The 23076-nt window shown below is 35.8% G+C and overlaps 1 protein-coding gene across 1 annotated transcript in view; it reads left to right on the top strand.

Annotated features, from left to right (window-relative positions):
- Positions 1–23076, top strand: part of LOC113062823 (uronyl 2-sulfotransferase-like) — a 45409-nt gene that overhangs the window by 2309 nt on the left and 20024 nt on the right. The window contains exon 2 of the mRNA XM_026232825.1: positions 21542–21585. Within this exon, the coding sequence (XP_026088610.1) occupies positions 21542–21585 (44 nt within the window). The remainder of the gene's footprint in view (positions 1–21541; positions 21586–23076) is intronic.

Raw genomic sequence — 23076 nt, forward strand, 5'->3', positions numbered from 1 at the left:
CTAACCCTTTAAGGCTACTGTATCATATTTGTTACACACATTTGTAAGGCCTTTTCTTTTTTTAAAAGATCAAAACTCTGATGAAAAAAATACTGTTGTGTACAATCTTGCAACTTGCAACAATTAAAATGAAAGAGCTTTGTTTTAAATGTTACTGAGACGAATGCTTGAGATTAAGAGTGTTACAGCTGATATTAATATGCATTTAATGTACCATAAGTAGTTTGATACTGTTATAAAAAATGTCATAGGTTTCCGTTACAATTTAATCTTAAGTTTGATTATTGTTACTCTATTTGGGATGCTGTGTAAAACACTGTTTTTTTTTGTTCTCAAGTATGATCTTAGTAATCTTACTATATCATTCTATAGATTGGTCATAAAAAAGCCTGATGTATCAAGTATGATACAAACCATAAAGAAAATATCCAGTTTAGATATGCAGTTTCAATAAAACGTTCCATTAAAAAAAGTTATTCTGACTCTGACTAGTATTTCGTATGTCAGGCTTTACAGAGTTAAGTTTCCATAGATAGAAAGATGTAAACCAGTCAGTTATTGTCTGAACAGTGAACCAAAAATACATCTTATGGGCAGTTCAACCAAAATTGAATATTGTAATCATTTACTCCCCCTCATATTTTTCCTGCCTAACATCATCTTTTTTGTGCGACGGATGAAAATCATACAGGGTGTAACAGCAAGAGAGTCAGTAAATAATGGCTATGTTTTAATTTTTAAAGGTGAACTATTCCTTTAAGAATATACAGCGATGCATTCTTGAGGTACACTCCAGCTTTTTCCAAGTGGCTGTTTAGTGGCTTCTCAACCACTTTCATCTGTCATCTGCTCAGTCCTCACCCTTTACCATCAACACCTTCATCAGAAGCACCCACGGTTGCCAGTCAGCTCTTAAACCCCAAAACACAGTAGTACATAGAGCCAGTCATGCCCACAGCATTAGCTTTGTAATGTTATGGCCACATGTGCATGTAGAGAGATCTGAATTTCTTATTTCAGCATATTTTAAGGTTTAATCTGTAAAACATCTACATTCCTGAATCAAGTTAAATGGGGGTCAACAGCTGACTTCCTCATCTGCCAGTGCAGAAACTGTCATTGCACATATATATACATAGATACCTACAGTACCTAGATGTAGCATATTCTAGATTTATTGTGGGAAATGTATTGTGAACAAATAAGCTATGGCCAGTCAGGGATGTGCTGCACTCAAAAAGCTAGGCAAAGGAAAACAGTTATATTAGTATATTATGGTATTGCCAGGGCATTTGCAGATGCATAGAATAGGAAATTGTAAGCAAACAATTGAAAAACTGTGCAAATATTTAAGTAATATTAACAAAACAAAAAAATATATATTTATTAACTGGCTTTATTTGTTCAAAATTACAGTAAAACTGTAATATTGTGGGATATTATTACAATACATTTTTTTTTCACTTTAAAATATTTAAAAATGTAATTTATTCCTGTAATGAAAAAGCTGATTTTTTTAGCTTATTATCAAATGTAAAAAAAACAGTTGCTTAATATTTCAAAAGAGAAATAGAAATTGAAATAGTCAAGTTGAGCTTTATTGTCATAGAAATCTTTATAAAAAAGAATAAATATTTTAAAACATTGTTTTAATGTTTAAATTTTCGTAAATACTGTACTGACCCCAAACTTTCATGTGGTGAATTAGTGGGAGTCACAGAGTCTCTCTCTCTTTTGAAGCAAGAGGATGAGCATCTGTCATGTTTACTTTAAGAGCAGGTGTTACTTTTGGCTGGGTTGTGATTCGGTGTGTGTACACTAAGCGAACACGTGTGTGTTAAGTCACTCTTTTGGACGGTGCTCAAGGCAGCGCTGTTATGTAGCTCGACTAGTGTGAGGAAGCTCAAGATGGTACTAAGTCTTTCCACTCCAGTTTTAAACCTTTACTTTTCAACTAGTTTTTGTGTGTTCGTTTTGGAGTTGTTGTTGTTTCAGTTGTCTAAAATCTGTAGTTTTCAGATCAGAAGTTGAAGTGTAGTGTTTGTGCATGTTTAAAAACTACAGACGTGCTTGAAGTGGAAAAAACATCATAACGGAATATAGAAACATTTAATAATTTTTTATTTTATTTTATTTATTTAATATATTGTTTGTAGGGGAGGCAGAAAAATTACATACAGTAGGTTCCAGCATTTTAACTAGCCAGATCATATTCATTTTTAATTTAGAATATAGACAAACCACCGTAATCGTCTAGATGGGCGATTTTATTTTTCTGCCCTACATTAAACTATTCCATTTTTGTTTTCTATTAAAAACAAATAGCAGAACATGAATCTATAAATTTACCACTTCTATAATTCAAAGTGACTTCAAAATCCACAAATGCCTTTATACTGTATACTGTATCAGCTGCTGTCTATTAGTCATTAGAACGAAATAATGATGTTTCTGTGTCTCTGTCATTTACTCATAAGTAGTTTAAATCAGTGCATTGACCGATTACTTTCTGACGCTCCACTATAAGAAAATATTTTCATGATTTATTGCAACTTTTCTTTCTTTCAACTCAAATTTCTAATGAACCCCAAATTTTAAGGCAACCAGGTTAGGCTAATTACTTTAAGTAAAACAACTTGCTTCACATTCTTTGCGATCCATAATCGCAATCATAAGAAGTGAGAGCAGTGTTTTATAAAAGCAGACACATAAACAAGCATGCAATCCTCATTTAGATATCAGTCTCTGCCGAGCTTCACTTATGTACATGTGATTTTTTGGCAGGTCCCATCTTTGCTCTCTTATACAGCCTGCTTTCAGCGGACAGCTAAAGATACTATTCTCATTTTTTTTTCATTTATTCGTCTTACTCTCCCCGGCTGACAGATTTACATGGTGATTTTCTTAAACTCACAGGCCAACTCCTCCAGAGAGGTGCAGGTGGGAGCTTTTGCAGCAGGAAATGAGTGTGTTGAGCTGTCAGTCATATTTTTCTGGGCATTTAATGTAAACAGTGTAAGTTGTTGGTGGGTGTAGGGTTGTCAGATTGCCAACTTGTTTAGTGAGTATTAAAATCCCACATTACTCAATAGTATCCTATGAGAGTGGAAAAACAGAAAGTGGTTTATAGACTGAAAGGACTGCACAGTAGACAATGTGGATCTATGGTTTGATATTTGAACTTTCAGTGAAATATGTACGTGGACAGAGGGAGGCTTGCTTGCCAAAGTGGTTTCCTGAATGTTTGACTGGGACACATAGCCTTTGTAAGATCAGAACTCCATCATTTTCTCTCTATTTCACATTAGGCACATATAAAAAATATGGCATGCAGTTGCATCAAACAATGGTATAAACATCATTCAATATAAATTGTGATAATCGTAATTAATTATTCAAGGGAATAATCGACAATTATGATTTTTGTCATAATCGTGCAGCCCTATTTCACATATAGTAGATTTTTTCTTTTTTAATAATAACATGTGTAAATGTAATCAGTGTGAAATCTACATTTATATATAGGCTCATTTAGTGCATTTGGTTTCGAACAAAGCCAAACTTGAATTTAAGTGTTAAGATGTGAGAGTCTCAGTTTAATCATTAACAGTATCAGCTTCTCATTGAAAAGACATGCAAAACTACAAAACTATACCTATATTAACATACCGTTCACTGCAGTTTCCAACCGAAATGATCGCTAGTGGTGGTATAACACAGACAACTTCTATTCCTTTTCAAACTAATTATGATTTACAGGTGGTGGTTGACCGATATGTTTTTTGGAAAGCAAGAAATTTGAAATCATTTGACAATGGATAAAAAAATAAATGTGTAAAAGAAACATACTTATACTTTAGATGTGATATATTGGTCGACAACTAATTACAGGGGCAGATCATTGATAAAAAAAGAAGAAGCTTATTTTCGAACATTTGTACCATAGTGCATGATTTTTAAGGTATTACATTTTGAGATTTGCGTCACATAACCAGCTCCATATTTATGGCTTTTCTGATATAGCCTTGCACTTATGATGCAGAATGCTCAGATATGAGTTAAATGAGATATGTTAAAATGGCTTGTAGAAACAAAAGACTTATAGAAGCAAGCTAAAATGGCACTGGAAATATGTTTTTATCAAACGATTGCTTATGTTAACACTCTCAGGTAGGTTTAGTGTAGCTGATATGTTATTTTAAAATGTGATAGAGCAATATCTTTTAGCGACATTCAATTTCCGAAGTGGTGAGATAAGTCAACAGCCAACATTATAACACTGACAGATTCACGGCCACCTGTTTCAAATGGAATGCTCTTTTAATGCCAAATCACTGGACATTTCACTTTGAAAGTGATGTGAAACTGGCAAAATGTATATACAATAATTTTGCAGAAATGTTGCCATAAGCCCTTTTTCCAATCTGGGTTGAGTCTGAGTTGGACAGCATGGAAATGTAATGCATGTATCAGCTGATGTATGTGTGTCTGTCCCATAAAAAAAGTTACCTTATTCTTAATCGAATACCTTTTAGTTATTGAACTAATTTTGTCAATTCACACTTTGAGAAAAAGGGATAAATGTTGCAAACTGCAACTGCAAACATAAAGTAGACAATACTTTTTGTTTGCAGTTGTGGTTTAGACCATTTATCCTCTTTCCCAGACTACAAAAATGCAGATTTAGTTCAATTACAGCATCTAATCATTAATAAAACCCCAAAGTCATTAAAGATTCATTCTCCAAGTCAAATATAGAATTGTTTCAAATGAAAGCAGCTACACCCTAATTTCTCTGTATTGGAAATGTTTTTCTGTAATTTTACTCTACTCTTTACTATCCAATGCAAAAACTGTCCACTTTGAACACCAATTCTAGCCATTAGTGATCTTGAGTCAAATTTGGAAAATGTTATGAATTATGTTTCGCGGTGACTCACTGTCAACATCTGAAACAGAAGAAGCAGTGTTGTGATTCTGTATAGCTCTCTTTGGTATGTCTTTTGGAGCTCAGCTCAAGTGCTTCTGTTGTTCCTTCCATTGCTGTGTTGAGTTCGGAGAGGACAGTCAAATATTTTGGCAGTGGTCTGTCAGCAAGGATCTTTTGGGTGAGGGAGATATGCTAGGTGTGGTATTTCACATCTGCACAAACTCCTTCTCTGAGAAGAACATCTCGCAAATCTGTAAAAAACATCTCGCAAATCTGTAAAAACACATTTAAAACTGTGATTCTCTCACTCAAAACAGATGTTGAGGAAGTCACATTAGAGTTAATGATAATAATACATCAACTTTTCAGGGAGCCAGATCTCCACTGTGTTTTGTACTAAGACGTTTGTGCCTTTTGCCCAAATGTTTTTCTTGCAAAAGGTTGATGAGGGCACAGCTGGCATCTGCACAAAGTGTGGGTGGCTCAGTCAGTTGTACTCTGGGTGAGGCACATTAACCAGCTCCATTAACACAGCAATTGAAGATCATTCCTGAAAACTTGCTTGTTTGGAGTGGAAATTCATTCCTTACATCCCTTGTCATTCCTGGTCCCCTAGAACTTAAGATCCTTTTTTGTGTTGTGTGTCATCTGTTACTTGTCAGCCGATTTCTCTTCAGTGATTTCATCTTTTTCTTTAAGGGGCATTTAGATTTTAAGTACCAAATTTGACAGTTTGGACTGAGTTGTTGGTCTCCTTGATGCAATACTGAATCTCTTCTACCACAAGATGGAGAACAAGTCAATTCAACAAGTAATGTCATCATCAGATCTTTCCATCTTCATCCTGAGAACATAATCTACAAACTGCCTTCCAACAAGTGTTTGCATTTCAGCCTGTCTTTCTTTGTTAATGCTATTTTTTATGTTGCCATCTTCAGATATGTCTTATTGCTCCGCAAAATGTTTATGAAGATGAAGTGCTCTGGCAGATCACTATATCTTGTTTGGAAGGGCCTTGTGCCCTGCTTTACAGTTTGCAAGCCAGCTCTGTTTTACTAATGTACTGCTTGTGGAAGAACAGAAGTACCCGCTCTAAAATAGCAAGCTTAAATATATGCCTGGCAGATAGGGCAGCCATGCCCGACCCGTTGTGTGTAACCGCTCTGCACTTCTTGGGCAATGTGTATGTGTCTGTGTCGAGTGTGCACGCCGCTGAGCTTTCATGTTTTATGTAGGCCAAGATATGTAAGTGGTAAGTTGGTTGTTTTCAGTGTTTCAGTTTTTCCACAGTACCAGCTTATGTCCAAAGTCATTTAGTTCAATCACTGCTGCCACTTCCTACATGCCACGAGTTCACCTTGTTCACTGATTCTCAGTTAGTAGGTCTTTTCTGTTCTGACAGGGTCATGGACAGCTACTGTAGGTAAAAACAATGCTAAATGCAAATAATGAAATGTTATTTAGTAATTTTAAATGAGGAGAAAACATTTTGCATATAATTCATAGTTGATGTCAAAGGCCATCGTCCATTGACTTGATGTAGAGGATCAGTTTAGTGTGAAAAAGCTTGTGGGCATGCTCAGGATATGCAAGGATCAGCATCAGGATAGCTGTTGACTGTTACATTTTTTTAAAATGCTTTAGAGAGAAGTCTCTTAGCTCACTAAGGCTGCGTTTATTTGATAAAAAATGCAGTTAAAAGAATAATATTGTGAAACTTTGAATAACCATTTAACAGTTTTTTTCCTCTAATGGCAAATCTGAATATGCTGATGTGGTGCTCAACAGTTGATAATATTTTTGTGGAAGCTGTGATACATTTTCTTTTAAGATTCTTTGATGAAGTTTAAAAAAGCATTTATTTCTAATACAAATCTTTTGGAATATAAAAGTCTTTACTGTTTGATTGATTATTCTGAAAGTGATTATTCTGAGTCCTTGCTGGATAAAATTATTAATTTCTTTAAGAAAAATTTTTTTGTCTGATGCTTGTTGGTCTTTAAAGAGTCTACATCAGCTGCATCAGCAGTAAACCTTGGCATCTGTCATCACTTTTGACGACATGTCTGTGAACGTCCTTCAGTGGCTATTTCTGGCAGCTTGTAAGGGACAGCACCGTTAACATTGTTCATATACAGGGGTTGGACATCTAGCACAAGAGGGAATGGCACCGCATTGCAGCCCAAACCATCACTGGTCCACCCCTGTGCTTTACTCTTGGCACACAGCCGCCTTAGTTGTAAGACTCTTAAGGCTTCTCCACAGAATAACTCTCCTGGATGTGGGAAGATGAATGCGGACTCATCAGAGAACAACCCATGCTTCACATTGTCTCAGATTTGTACTGCTGGCACCACTGAAACCAACAGCATTGGCATAAGTGACCAAAGCTTTAGCTATAACAGCCTGACCATGAATACTGACCCTGTGTAGCTCCCAATGAACAATTTTGGTGGAAACTGGAGAATCAAGGTGCACATTTAATTCTGGTGGTTTTATGATTCTTTGGATACAGTCCGGGTTAGTACAGCTTCTTCTTGCGCCATCAGTTACTCTTGTTGGATGTGGTTCATACTTTGTGCTGGTATGCCAACATTACCCTGGATACCGTGGCTCTCAATACACCACAAAGACATGCTGTCCTGCTCACAGATGCGCCAGTGAGACACACACCAAAAATTAATTTGTGTGGATTGCAATATTTAATGTACAGCTTTGCGATTGTTTTGCTTAATCAACCTTCAGTCCTGTGGTTTGTCTGAATTTCAGAAATGTTGATTTACATTACAAGGAAATGTGCAATTAATATTTCTGTTCATGTGATGGTACTGTTCTTAATGTGTTTTTTTCTTTTCTGAAGAAAGATAAGTGTAAAATTAAAATTTTCACTTGAGATTCAGAACCAGAGGGGGAGAAAATTAATTTAGAAAGATGACAGCATCATTATATTATTTTTACACAGAGATTGGTAGGTCTTTTAGTAAAATATTTGTTGTATTATATGCTAGTGGTGACCTTCTTTCAAAAATGGGAAAAAGCACTTTTCAAGTTTGCATGCCTGTAACTCAATGTCCTTATAGATTTTGGGTCATAACAATCTTTCCCTTTTGGGACTTTCATTTTTAAGGCTCTATATGGTTCCATTCCAGCAATATTGAAATCTCAATATGGCTCTGGGAGTAAACTGTTGAATTGTACACATTTTCAGTGGTCAAAAACCAAATGTGGGTCACTTTTTTTCTCTCTCTTTCTTTTAAAGAAGAAGGTCTGAAGAACAAATCATTTTGAAACTTGAAATGTATCCTTTTCCCTATATCAAAATAACTGCGTAGAACATACTGTCAGAGTGACATTAATATTATTTTTCCAAAGTTTGCATGTCTGTAACTGTAGAGTGTAAAAGTATTAAAGAGAACTCCATATGATTTTCAAATTCTGGTTCTTAATAAATTTTTTGGAATTTTCATTTTCAAGGCCCTAAATCGTTAAGTTGATTTGACATGGAATGACCCTATATTTCTGCACATCACTTATTACATGGAACACTTACCACAGCATATATTATTAACATTATTTTAGAAAATTATTAAACACCACAAAATATCTTAAATCTTATCAAGGATAATCTTGCTGCCTTCACATATTTGCAAGCTCAAGTTGCACAAGCCTGCATGTTTTTATGTGGTAGTTGTGAGTCTGTCAGTTTAATTGTCGTTTACCTCTGAATCCTTTGTGTTCCTCATTTAATGAATCTGAAATCACTGCTTTGAAGCATCACTGCTCACCTCATCTTTTCATGTCATTTCACTTAATTCTTGCAGAAGAGCTGATCAGTTTGTAGTCCTAAAACCTATTCCATTGGGAATTAAATGAGGAATTAAAAAAAAAAACAGCGGTTTCTGTTTTTTTCCCTCTGTGGTTAAGATTACTTAAAGAGATTTGTTCTGCTTCTGTTCTGCAAAATGACTTACATACTGTATAGTCATACCTAACTCATGTCAAAGCCACTGTGTTGTTTTAAAAATGTAAGATGTTATAAAGTTACATGAGAGCTACAGTGATTGTCCGATTCATCAAAACCTCACACATACACGTGGTAGGATCTTCAATTATTATTTACCTCAGACCATATTTTACCCATAACTCAAAGCTTTTCTGAAAACCCATTAGAAGTTCTAAAGGGACTCCATGATGAATTTCACATTCTAACTAATTGACGTTGTGAGTTATTAAAAAGCTCTATTAATTTAATCTCATAGCAATTATGTTAAGCTCTAAGGATCGCATAATAAACATTCTGTCATCATTCAAAGATCAAATCTGTATGATTTTCTTTATTTTGTGATGAACAATAATAGTTTTATGTATGTTTCCCTCTTAAAACCACACTTCTGGAGACTTAAATACAGCATATGATACTGAACACTTTTATGATACCTTTTTTTTTTTTTGGGCTTGTCCACTATCATTCACTTTTATTGTATAGGAATTCATCATGTTTGATCTCTGTCATGAAAGGCTATGCATACTGTAAATCTATAATCATAAGGCTTGTAGTGATTAGTTCTGAGCGAGTTATGTTGTTCATAAAAGTCATATTTCTGCAATTAACTAATTAAGTAATTTTAGCCTAACTGTAAATCAGTTGACAGGACATGTCTACAAAAATCTAAAATTGAGTATCAGAAAGTGTTTTTGTAGCATGTGGAATTTTGTGTGTGGGGAAAAATACATTCCTTTTGGACATCTGACAAGAATGTAAAAGAACACAAATGTGATTAATGAACGTAGGAATTAGGTGAATCAGACGGTATTAACATGGAGAATGAAATGCTTGGATGGAAGGGGTGACAGATTTCCAGACATAAGGAAATTGTGCCATAATGAGAACATTTTTGTTTCTTTGGTGTTTATATATTCTCTTCCAAACATGTCTGCTTTTTCCTCTGTTTATTCTGCTCAGTCCAAGCCATACCCTTTACTTTCTCTCTGCATGTTTCTCCACCTTTCATATGATTTTTAATAGCCTGTGTTGATGCTCTAGTGTTGTGTTGTTGGGTTTTGGTTCAGCGCTGTTCTACAGTTTAAATGTAAAAGTTATTGTCCATCACCAGATGTATATGAGCTGTGACTTCAATATAGTTACGCTCCCGCTTCATAAATAGTTTTGACAACATTTCCATAAAGACTCTTTTACAGGGCTTATTAATAGCTTCACAATTAAGCATTACTCTGTCCTCCCTGACACAGCGGTTAGAGATAAAAGAGGGGTCCTAGATCCCAAACCACCCACAGCCAGTCTCATCTCCAGGGCCACAGGCTGTTTTGCTCAGGTTTTTTGGGGGGGCTGTAAAAATGGCAAGTAAGATAAGCCCTTATTTATGACTCCATATCCGACGCTGCGCCAAGACAAGTAGCAAAGAATGTTGGCCAGTCTGGACTGTTTTTGGTTTTTTAAATATAGCTTTATTTTATTGTGATTTCTTCATGCTTGTTTGTTTCTGTCACGGCCACTGTACTTCACCAGTCCTTGGGCTGTGTTTTGTGTTCCCTCTACAGGTATTTACGGGTTGTGATCAGGTGAAATGGGCACACTGGTGAACAGGTGTGCCTGGGGTATAAAGGTGTCCTAGTTACTCTCAGTGGGGCGAAGCGACTCCTCATTATAAAGGCTAGGACAAAGGCAAAGACCGGCTTTATACCAATATTCTAATCTGAAGAATAAGACCCAAAGTTCATACTCCACAAAAGAAAATTCTGACATTTATTCACCTTTATTTCAATCCAAACCCTGTAATTTTGTTCTGTGGGTCATAAAAGAAGAAAAACATTATATTCAAAGTTTTGTGGTTTAAGATTTTAGAATAAAGTCTCTTTTGCTCACCAGGGATGCAGTTATTTGATCAAAAATACAGTAAAAACAATCAAGTTTTTTGAACATTGCATTTTAAAATGAATTTTTTTCCTGATGGCAAAGCTGAATTTTCAGCATTTTCTGCTAAAAAAACGTTCTCTATGCAATATGTAAAACCACAGTACAAAGTATAATCAGTAATAATGCCCACAGGATGCAACAAATGCCTCATTTGTAATGGGTTTTATTGGCTTTGTCTGGTCATACCGGGAGACGGCATTACAGTATGTTAAGGGGTGCAACTTTCCATCACACGCTTTAGGTATTCAGCAAATCAGAATGCACTTGATAGCTGGCCAATCAGCGTACACCTCACTTTTCAGAACGATGAGCTTTGTTATCGATGCATTTCAGAGAGGCGGGGCATAGAGGAGCAACAATAATGTACATTATGTGGAATATAATGTGTTTTTTTAACCTTAAACTGCATAAACACATTTTATTACACCAAATATACAACATAATGTTCTTTTTAGGAACTTCATATGGCCCCTTTAAGCATCTAGGCTGTGCACACTCATAACTTAAAAATGTGATGTTCCCGCTGCTATGATATCACTATTTTCAGAATCCTCAGCCGATTTGCAATACAGTGTTTGCAATGACCATCCCTTGTCCAAAACTGAGTGTATTATCTAAAATACTGCTTCGTATTTATACTAGTGGTCGACTGATATATTGCCAAGGCCGATATATCGGCCGATATTTGGCATTTTTAAAAAAAAACAATATATCGGCTGACCACTAATTTAAACTTGACTGAACACTGATCTCTGCTTCCTTATCCACTCTGTCTAGTGGGTAGCGCAGCTTTACCCCTCATATTTAACTCTGCACAACTAAAGCTCAAGGGGCATTGCCAGTCAGCATGAGAGGGAGAAGTTTCTCTTTAGTCTTTAAACCACCTCAAACGTGCAGACATGAATGCACACTGCATACTGTGCCATCCTGGGGCCAGGTAAACACCTTTGGCTTTTTAGCCTGACTGTACACAGACGTCAACACAAACACACACACACACACGTGCTGAGCCAAGCAGAATCCATGGTTATAGACGAAAATGCATTGAAAGGATATTTATGACATTGCAGACATATTTATATGAATAGTGTTCACACTTGATCCTTCCATTTCCTGTGCCTCCCTCTTGTTATTCTTAGTAATAAAGGATAGACGGCAAATAGGCTGTGGCTTATATTTACTGGATTTTAGAGAAAATCACAAACTAATGTATTTCCTGCCTCATCACAGGAGTTCAGTAGATTGTAAAGGACCTGTTTCCATTACACCATGTTCTGTGGAAGCAGAGAGATTATTATTCAAAGGTGTGATGGATACCAACATGTTTTATCCTCCGTCTCCTCATGCACCAGAACAACCTTATTCATCACTGTAATGTGACAAGCCCCATTTCCCTGATCCATGTTCCGGCACTGGCTGCTCTCCCTCTGTCTTTCTGCTCTCCTTCCCTTCTCCTTCAAGAGTTTCTCCTGTGGAACATCAGTACATTCTCAGTGTGAGTTATAAGACCTTTTCATTATTTACTCACCCTTATGTTGTTTTAAACCTGTTTGCTGTTATTTTATCCATATAACAGTATTTTAAAGAATGTTTGCACTGCTCTTTTCTTAAGCATGTTAAAAATAGTTAATACAGCTTACTGAATTGTATTTTATATAGTAACATTCAAAACATTGGAATGAGTAAATTATTTAATTGAATTAAACACATTAGATTTGAACACAATCAGACAATTGATTAAAAGTGAGATTAAAGACATTTCTAATATTACAAAAACATTTCTTCTGAATGATTTATTCGTGATGTTATTCTGATAACTAAAGTAATGGCTCCAGAAAATGCAGCTTTGCTGTACCAGGAATGTATATTATGTAAATAATAAGTATAATTAATATTATATAAATATATATTTGTGTGTGTGTCTGTTCAAAATCATTCTCTTAGTTTAGATGATTCAAGTAAATGCTTGTCTTAATCCTTTCTAATATATCTTAAGGTCTGGTTTCACTCCACTATGGAATATTCAGTTAGTTGTTGCCCTCATTTTATTCACTCATTCGGAGATATTTGCTTTTGCGGAGTGAGCAGAAAAACATACACATGTGCTGCACATGTGCAGCCTATGTTATTTAAAGCTGGAGAGTGGTGTGTGTGGTTGTCTGTGTGTCTATATGAGATGGAGACAGTGAGAAAGAGAGCATACTCAAGAGCGGGTGACTTCCTTACATGCATTTCCTGTTTACTCCTGTTGGCCTGTATCAGTGGCTTTCAATCAAACCCCGTCTGTTTTGTAGGCCATTACACATTGCAGTGACACTGGGTTTGGTTATGTACGAGTGTGTAGCAGAACTCATAGTTTCGTTAAGTGTTATTTATGTACTAGAGAGGTTTAAACACACCAAGTCTAAGCCAAGCCATATTGAACCATGTAATTATGTTTAAACTTTTGTTTTATGATGTTTATATACTATGCACACATTAGTGTGTTTCAGTGAAGGGTGCATAAAGTTTATACTTTAGCTAGGATAGCATTTTATTTCTCAAATTAACTGCACACTGCCTGATGGGTTCTTGAAGTCATTGTAAACTTTTTTTAAGGTATGTGCCAATATGAAAAATCTGTCAGATACAAATAACCTTATAATTAAATAAATGTTATGGTTGATAACCACCCTGTAAAAAATATTGTAATTAATAGTACAAGACTGTAAAAATGCTAATGTAAAACACTTTTTTAGCTTTTTTTTTCTTGCCTGTTATGTGTATTAGTTTTATGTTACATCATAAGTTGTTAAATTATTGTTTATTGCATTTTAGTGTCATGTGGTTACAATGATGGTGTTTTGTATTTGTCTGGATGACATTGTGTGCACTTTATACAGTATATAGTGTTTACCTCAGCTTGTGGTAAAGCTATTTGTGATGAGCATGATTGATGTGGCTTTATAATAACCTTTTTTGTTGTTGTTGTTGGGTGGTTGTCAGTGTATTATGAAGGTACAAAACAGATTTTTAGAACTTCAGTCGTTTGGTATTTCAATTCAATTTCAGGTATTACAGTGGGGAAAATATTTATTTGATTCCCTGCTGATTTTGTAAGTTTGTGGTGTAGTTTGTTACCAATGTTTTGCTTGGTGACTGTGGTCCCAACTGCCTTAAGATCACACTAAAAAACTCCTCCCATGTAGTTCGGGGCTGATCCCTTACCTTTCTCATTATCATCCTTAACCCATTAAGCAAGATATTGCAAAAAATCAGTACAGACTATCTTTCTCTTATGAATATAATAAAAATAAAGACTTTTTGGAGTTATGAAGGATGCAGTACTACTCTATAGGTACTCAAGATTAACAGGATATTGAGTGAAAACGAGCATTTCACCCCCCCTTTAAATCTACAATTCAGTGCTGTATTCATGGCAATGATTTAAAACTTCAGTTTAATGAATGAATTGATAATCTGACATTTAAGATTTTAGCTACTTATATAATATAATATGTCCAGAATTGGTTATCATGTATAATAGCACAAAATATACTCCAGTAAGCTGAAAATGTCACTTGGGTTGAGTTTATGATATTCCTAAACTACACTTAAGCAAATCCTAAAGTCTCTGATTAGTGGTCTATTTGTAAATGTAGTCTTCTTTTGTAGGCAAGTATGGGAAAGAGCACAGGTTAGTATATGTGGCCACAGCACTGCACACGTCCTGTAAGGCAAGGCTAGGGCCAGGGCAGGTGAGCAGAGGTATGTACAATATAGCCAATTAAAGGAAATAATGCAACTGAAAACCAGATGCTTGAATTTTTTCTGACCTCTGCCTACTTTGTTTCCCTCACTGGGTAAATTTTTCAGGAACCATCTAAGAAATGTAACCTTACGTTACAGCAAAGTGACCGCAAAGACATTTTTATTTTTTTACATTTCTCTTAACTTAACATAATAAAAAATACAAATAAAATCCTGAAAATAATGTACAAAGTTTTCCACAAAAAATGCTGCACAACAGCACAAACACCTAATCAGTGTGAGTCAAGTGCAATAAACTATAAAGATCTCTTCGTCAGTATGTGGGGAGCAATGAACACTACGTAGAGATGTTATGTGTGGCATAAATATGGTGTACTTTTGAGTGTTAGCCTCACAAATGAATCATAAGAGCTTGAATCTTTCATGCCCATGCTAACATTAGACATAAGACACCTTATAAATCCTGACACAGATTTCTAGACTCCTTCAAGGACTTAGACCTAACTCAGCAGTGGTTCCTAAAACAACAAAACATAGCAATTATTTATAAAAAAGGAAAGCAGATGTCCATTATGTCTACCACATTTGGCAGGTAGTAAAAGGGTCTGACCTATAGAATAACAGTCCTGGGTGGAGACTCGTATACCCCCCACTGTCATTAGACTGATGGGCTTAATGTCGGGCCACTCCTACATGCTAAATCAAAGGGTTGAGTGAAGTCTGACCACATACAGCTAGAAGCACTCTTGTCACCACACAGAATAAGAAACATGCACTCTTCTTTATGCCATGGGGGAAGTGGAATATGATGGTGTCTGCACTTAAAAAAAAATAAGTCTGATGTTATTTAAAGAGGATGTGTTTAACTAAACTGATGTGATTATTTCAGGACACTCTAACCCATAGCCATATGTTCGCGGCTCAGTCATGTTATTGCTGCCGACACACCAGCAGGAGTGTGAGAGTGGATAAGTGTGCTGTCAGCCTGTCTGTCACACACACACTAAAGCACTTACTTCACTGAGTCTGGTGCAGGTGTAAGACAATGAGATCAACTGAGACTTTTGTAAGGTCGTACTTCAAGCATATTCTGGCAGTTGTGGACTGGGGCAAGTAAACTCCTCATCTGGAGCTAATTTAGCTATATACATTTGCATTCTTGGTTAAATTATTTATCTGATATTATTTATCTGAAAAATATATATATTTATTTAGTGTTGGGCGGTAAACCGGTTCATACCGAAAACCGGTGTATATCTTTGTTACAATGTTAATTTTGAAAATGCATTGTACACCTGATTATGCATGAAAAAAAAAAAAAAAAACGTCATGAACCGGAAACCGCAAACAAAATGAAGGCAGATTTGAATGCTAGTTTACATTCAGTTGTGGAGGATTTCTCTCCACCGTTACCCTCCCATGAAGGATTTTTTATTGAGGAGCCCGGCGACGAGAACGAGGACGAGGAGCTAAATTTTCAGGCAGGAATCAGACCATATTTATACGAGCCTCCCGCAAACCAAGATGAGTCGAGTGAAGTTGTCGGTCAAGTTCACCCTCGAGAGTTTCTCTGAGAGGCGGTGCAAAAAACGAGAAAGACACCTATAGCCGCACCCTCATCGGCTCTGGCCGCACCCTTTCGCCATGGCACGTGACCGAAAGAGAAGAGAGGTCGTTTCGAGGGGGGATGGTAGGGTAATTTATTTGATTAAAGATTATAAGGGTACATGAATTTAAAAAAATAATGAAGTGCACAGATAAATCATTTATAATAAACACTACAATATTACATATAAAAAGAAGATTTGTCAAATTTGATTTCATGCCGACTTTAAATCAGATCCAATCAGCCTTTGACCTCACAAAAATGGTGAGCCAGAGCCAGATATTTCTTGCTTTAATCTTCATGTTCAGAATGTCCATCAGTCCTCAAACATCTCGAGAATGTTCCACCTGTGGTGACAGATTGTTACAGGATGTGAAGTGAAAATGAGACCGCAGTGAAAATGAAATAAACAACTGGAGGCACATTGTAACTCTAAACTTAATTGTGCATTTCAGATGCTGTCACATCCTACAACCTTGTCCTCTGCAGAGAAACAGCCACTCAATCACACCAAAATACACATAATGAAGGACTTACAGGCATCATAGAGGATTGTGAAAATACTGTATTTCACTGGAACTTGGTCTTCATTACACTTCATCACTTCATAATAAAAAAAGTTATTTATAGCACTTTAAGGTTCTATATAGCAATTTCAAAGCATGGTTCTTTATGGAACCCTATGAAAAGTGTCATATTTAGCACCAAGGGGGTTATGTTATTGTTACAAGCTGAAGAAGCCTTTTCTGGTTGTGTTTAGACATTTTTTCTTAAGAGTGTACCTCACAACCGACACATCGACCCTTTGAGGCTTCCTGCTTTGTCTGTGGAGTATTCTTGGCTCTCTTCATCTCTAAACCATACTTTACAGAGTCACCAATTTCATAACTCAAATTAAACATTCCATGCCGAAAGCATACGTTTATTGAATTCCGACACAAACAACAGCATGCCTAAGCCAAGCCAGATGTGTAGAAAAAAAATCTATTTTAGAGAATGTTTTGCTTTGTGAAAGCCAAAAAGGCTACTTTAACGTGAATGTCTGATTTTATTTTGAATGAATTGCTGTTGACTTTAGTGTTTATGAGTATTCCAAGTTAGTGGCTTTTTCTATCAATGTCATTTTTTTTATTTTTTGTGTCTTAATTATAGGTTATTAATGATCCTCTTATAACCTAAGCATCGGCTTTAACACAACCCATGAACAAAGTTAACAGAAATGCTCCACTGTTTGATTTCTTACCAGCCTTTGCCCACTCTCTGTTTCATTGACAATTAATTATACAAAGAAGTGTTACTTAAGCACCAGTTTAACACATTAGAATTATTTCTGAGATATTAGAATGCACTAAAGCACTAAAGACTGGAATAATGGCTGCTGAAAATTCAACTTTGCCATCACAGGAATACATTAAATTTAAAAAATATATTAAAACAGCTTTTAAATTGTAATAATATATCCCAATGTTTTCACTGTTCTTGATCAAAGAAATTCAGTCTAGTTGAGCATAAGAGACTTCTTTCAAAAAATATATTTAAAAAAATCTTACCAACCCTAAACTTTTGAATGGTATAGTTTATATAATTTATAAAATGTGAGAATTATGCCTCAGGAGAGTATTAGTGTGGCATATGTTGAAAGATGTTACATTGCTGCCACCATCACTCTGGAATAAGGACATTCTCTCGGTTGAACAGTAGTTTGTGCTCTGCGTGTCACCTTCTATTTGGTTGTGATTTATCTGTGCTGAAAATAATTTACAACTTCTTACTCGGAGGATGAGAACGCATTGAACTTTGTCTATGAATATCTCATTCTTTTACTCAGTCCCATACTGAGAAAGTTGAAGATAGACTGAGAAGTATAGCAGCTCTGTGTTGCTGGATGAGTTATTTATTCAGCAGACAGACACCGGCAGTCACAACAGGTAGCATTAAAGGAGCAGTGCACCTTAATGTGCAAATGAAAATACTGTCATAATTTACTCACCCTCATGTCATCCAAGCAGGGTTCCAAACTGTGACCAAAACGGTCGCATTTGCGACCATAAATATTAAAATGCGAGTGAAGTTTTTGCTGAGGTCGCCACTGGCGACTAGGCCTAAGTATTTACATGCTATCTCTTAAAAAATTGCATGTAATGCCTTTTTTCCTGATTGTTTTGCATTCACATCGTTTGTTATGTTCGCGCATTGAGTGAATGCGCATCGAAGTTTTAGTGGGAAAAAGAGTTTTAAACAGTCCTCATCGTGGACTACCGTGCAGCAGCGCTGACACACACCTGATTAAACGCGCGCGAGAGAGAAATGATGGAGACTTGAAGAGAAACAGCGTCTATTTCGTTCATAACTTGAACAAACTACAACAGGTAAAGCTGTCATCTGTGTGGATATTGGCAATATCGTTAACAGTTCTCGTTTATAATCATAAGGCTTCTTCTTAACAAGATCTTAGTCCATGCTGTGTTCTGTTAATGCATGAACTTCATTATTTGAAGTGCACTTGCCATCCAGTAATCGCAAAAAGCTTTGTGCTTTGTTACTTTTTAATTGACAAAGTATCAGCTTTAAAATTATTCCAAATACATAACAAAATTCAAACAATAAATACAGTTTTGGTGCTCTTTAAGGGGCCGTTCACATATCGCGCCTAAAAACGCGTGGAAAACGCTAGGCGTGCCGCTTTCTCCTTTGACGTACTCTCTCCATGAAGACGCAGAAAATTTTCAGCAAAGGATAAATGGATTTGCAGCACTAAAAATCACTTGCAGTTGCTCTGTTACTAAATATATTTAAGCATGGCTATCCATACAGCTATGATCAGCTGTTCCTTCATCTTGGCTGAGCTTTCAACTTTGGTACAGGAAAGGATGAAGCTGATTGGTTGGTTCTTGTCACATGACCCGCGGTGCGCTTGCGGGATTATGAAAAGTTGAGATGTTTTTAACTCAATGCGGTGCGGGCGCGCCTGGAAAAAACGAGCGCATCGCTTCCATTATGAGCACGCACGCATACCGCGCAAAAGACTTGACATGTGAACGGCCCCTAATGCGACATGCGCGATCGCGAGTAGTGCCTCAGTTCAAGCAGCACGTGAACCTATCATACCTTGCTCTTTACTACTAGAGTACATAATGAACATGAATTAACATCAGAAGGTAGGCTACTTTATAAGAGATTCTACAGTACAACACTTTCAAACTGTGGAAAACGTGTAAAGCTTGAAAACATTGCAACGTTATATTAACCTCAGTAACCTTTTGGTCTCCATCATCAGTCAGCTAGAAAAATAACTATAAAGAAGAGGAGCATTTTGCTATATTTATGAGCTATTGAATTTTTATATTTTTACTTAACCTGTTGTCTACAAGATTCAACTCTTCCTATAAAATGTAATTTTACTAATTAAGAAAAACAGACTGAAAGTGTGAAAGACATGCACTCCTAAAAATAAAGGAGCTTAAAAGGTTCTTCACAGAACAATTTTGGTTCCACAAAGAACCATTCAGCCAAAGGCTCTTTGAAGAACAATCTCTTTCTGACCTTTTCATAATCTGTTATTGTCTTCAAATGTTAAAGGTTCTTTATGAAACCCTTTAGACAGGAAAAAAGGTTCTTCTATGGTATCATGAAGCACCTTTATTTTTAGGGGAGTATGACAACATTTACAGGATGCATTGAGGAGGACCCCAAACTATACTCAGGGGCCAAGTGATGTTTATGGTCCATGATATCGGTATAGGTTTTGTTTAATAAACAACACATGACTGTATATTTCAAGTTGGAAAAGACATTTAGCTCCCACTTTAAGTGAATCTTCATTCCAAGGTCATCTACAAGATGGATTAAAATGCTGATAAAGTCAAGAAAAGATAAGACATAAAAAAAAACATAAAAGCATCATAAATATGGTTCATTTAACTTGAGCACAAATTGTTTAAGTCTTTGGATGCCATATGATAGTTTGTGTGAGGAAGAGACTGAATTGTAGTTATTGATTCACTAAAAATCTAGCTTGACAGCTGTGGTCACTATTCACTTTCATTGCATGGAATAGAGCAGCTTTCGCATTTTGCAATAAATATTTGATTTTGTCTTCCAAAGAGAAAAGTAAGTTTAAAAGAATTGATGAATTATCATGTTTTGGATGAACTGTCCCTTTAGATAGATAGTTTGCCAAAAAATATTAAATCTGTCATAATTTAAGGCCCAAGTCTTGCACAAAGCCTTCAAATTATAGTCCATTAGAGATGTAAATGAATGCAGGCGGTCGACACAAGTGCTCTAGAAAGCTTTGTCTTTGTCCAGTATCTGCTCTATTTGTCTCCAGAAGTTATGACCGATAAAAATGGTTTTGTAGTCTTTTTAATGAAAGTTGCTGCTATCTCATAACCCTCTCACACAAGCGCTCATCTGTGTGGCTGCCTGTTGGTGTTGCGGTCTCCAATATTTTTGTTGTTGTTTTTGTTGTTCCCTCTTATTAATTTTGATTGCTACAGTTAAACAAAAGCCCGAGCCAGTGTTGCTACCTTGTGGTACAACTGATTAGTGTAAAACCAAGTCAATGCACATTTGCAAACTGTGCACATAGTGTACAGTATTCTGGTGATGAATTTTGTCACGCACTATACACGGACACTCCTGTATACATAAAAACCTAAGTATACTTTAGGCTTTATTCAACCTCAGTTTGTTTCAAACACTGATGGATGTCTTCTTCTGAACATAAATGTAGATTTGTTGAGGAATGTGGGTAACCAAACAGTTTCTGGGTCCCATTGACTTATTTTTATTTTTTTCATACTATGGAAGTCATTGAGGACCAACAACTGTGGTTACCCCCATTCCTCAAAATATCTTATTTTGTGTTCAACAGAAGAAAAAAGCACAAACAGGCTTGGAACAACTTGAGGGTGAGGAAATGAATCTGGGTGAACTATCCCTATAACACAGGAAGAAAAGCACGGTGTCCAGCGTGCCATCTGGAGTAGAGGTTAAAAAGTAGACCTTGGTTTGAGATGAAAGAGTGTCTTCTCTTTTTCAGCTGCTACTGTACCACAGAAGACGTTGCTTTAGGAGATTGTTTATCTCTTAAAAATACCCACAACAACACACTTCTTGCGTTTCCTCAAAGTGGATGTCATCTGGCTCCCGTGCAGATTTTCAGTGCCGATACGTCTCAGATGCTGAATCAGAAAATTTCTTAAGCATTTTTCAACTGAATGGGCTAAAACAATGTTGTCTACATTGCTCTCTAAGCTTATGATTTACTAAATAACAAATGTTTGGTGTAAGCTCTGACACTCAATTTTCTTTACAGGAGAATCAACTTTTGTTGACGACCATGGGCCTCCTACACCAAGGGTAAGTTGTTTTTTTGCGTTATCAAACTATTTTTATCTCTCATTTTCCTCCAGTTCAAAATGTACTACACACAACATCCCTGTCTGCAATAGTCCTGTTATTTTGGCCTTCTCACACTAGAGGAAATCATTTCAAGACCTAGTGTTTATTGTATATCCATTTCCTCAGATTTGACCGTGAATGGAAGGTCACACATTCACTTTTAACAATTCCATGAAATGTTTTGATGAATATTATTGTATTTTATTTTATTTTGTCAGCATTTGGAGTATTCTAGCATATAACAGACATGATCTAAAAGTCGATATTTATATTTCAAATTGTTTGGGAAAACAAAGGTTTAACTCACTTCAAATTAATGACAGCTCATATTATCAGAATTTCCTAGAGGGATGACAGACAGTTGTGCTGATGAACAGATTACAGAGAAAGAGAGAAAGAGAGAGAGAGAGAGAACATGAAATAGAATGAGTGGAAAGAACAAACTTGATTTAAGATGAGTGTCATTACACAAAGTCTGCAAAATAGGTTAAACCCAGTTTCAGCTGGGTTTTCTTACATGAACGATGGATCTGTTTCATAATACTAGGGTTGGAACCATTACTGCGGTTTGTCGATGGTTTTTTTTATAGAGACTTGTTGAAAAACGAGTCATTATATGTGTTCGAGGACACAGTTGTTTTAAGATGAGTCTTAAAGCACTTGTTACATGTGCAAAACCAAATTCCCTTGGTTTAATTACCCTGTAGATTTGAAAATATTTATAGCTGTGATTGTAATCAGTGTTATAAACAGTATTTAGTGGTTAAAAATAGTTCCAGAATAACTCTCGTTTCTCAGCACTGCATGTGTTCCATCTCTTGATTTGATTCAGAGACTGGAATGATTTATTGACAGTAGAGAACTGTGTGCAGTTGCACTCGCATATGAATCCAGAAGAAAACACCCATAGAAATACTCTTGTACATTTTACTGTTGACTCTGTACACATGTACAAAAGTTGTATTGTGTTTAACTAGAGAGATTGTTTTGTGGTAAATTCTGACATTTCCTGTATTGAATATACACTAATAAATATACACAAATAAATTCTGATAATCATCCTGTAGCACATTGTGTTTTAGAGGGTGTTTGTCATTAGCAAAGGGACAGTTTTGTAGCACATTACATCATAGTACTGTTTATTTTATAGGATCTTCTCTCTAAAAAAATCCACAGTTGAAGTAACAGCAGATTTGTGTACAGTATTTGTGTGTATGAATAATGTGTTCATTTCTGAGATTAATTTATTGTAATGGGTTTAAGAGAAGACTGTTTTACTGTTTTACTTATCGCAGTAAATTACATTTAAAAAATCTGTGATTAATGAATGTTTTAATTGATTTACAGGACTAATATTGTATGTGTATTCAATTTTTAAAATGCACAATATTATTTGTAGTGTAGATTACATTTAAAGTTGCATTATGTAATTTTTTTTGTTAAAAATTT

The sequence above is a fragment of the Carassius auratus genome, chromosome 45 (genome assembly GCF_003368295.1).
Source record: "Carassius auratus strain Wakin chromosome 45, ASM336829v1, whole genome shotgun sequence".
Classification (NCBI taxonomy): domain Eukaryota; kingdom Metazoa; phylum Chordata; class Actinopteri; order Cypriniformes; family Cyprinidae; genus Carassius; species Carassius auratus.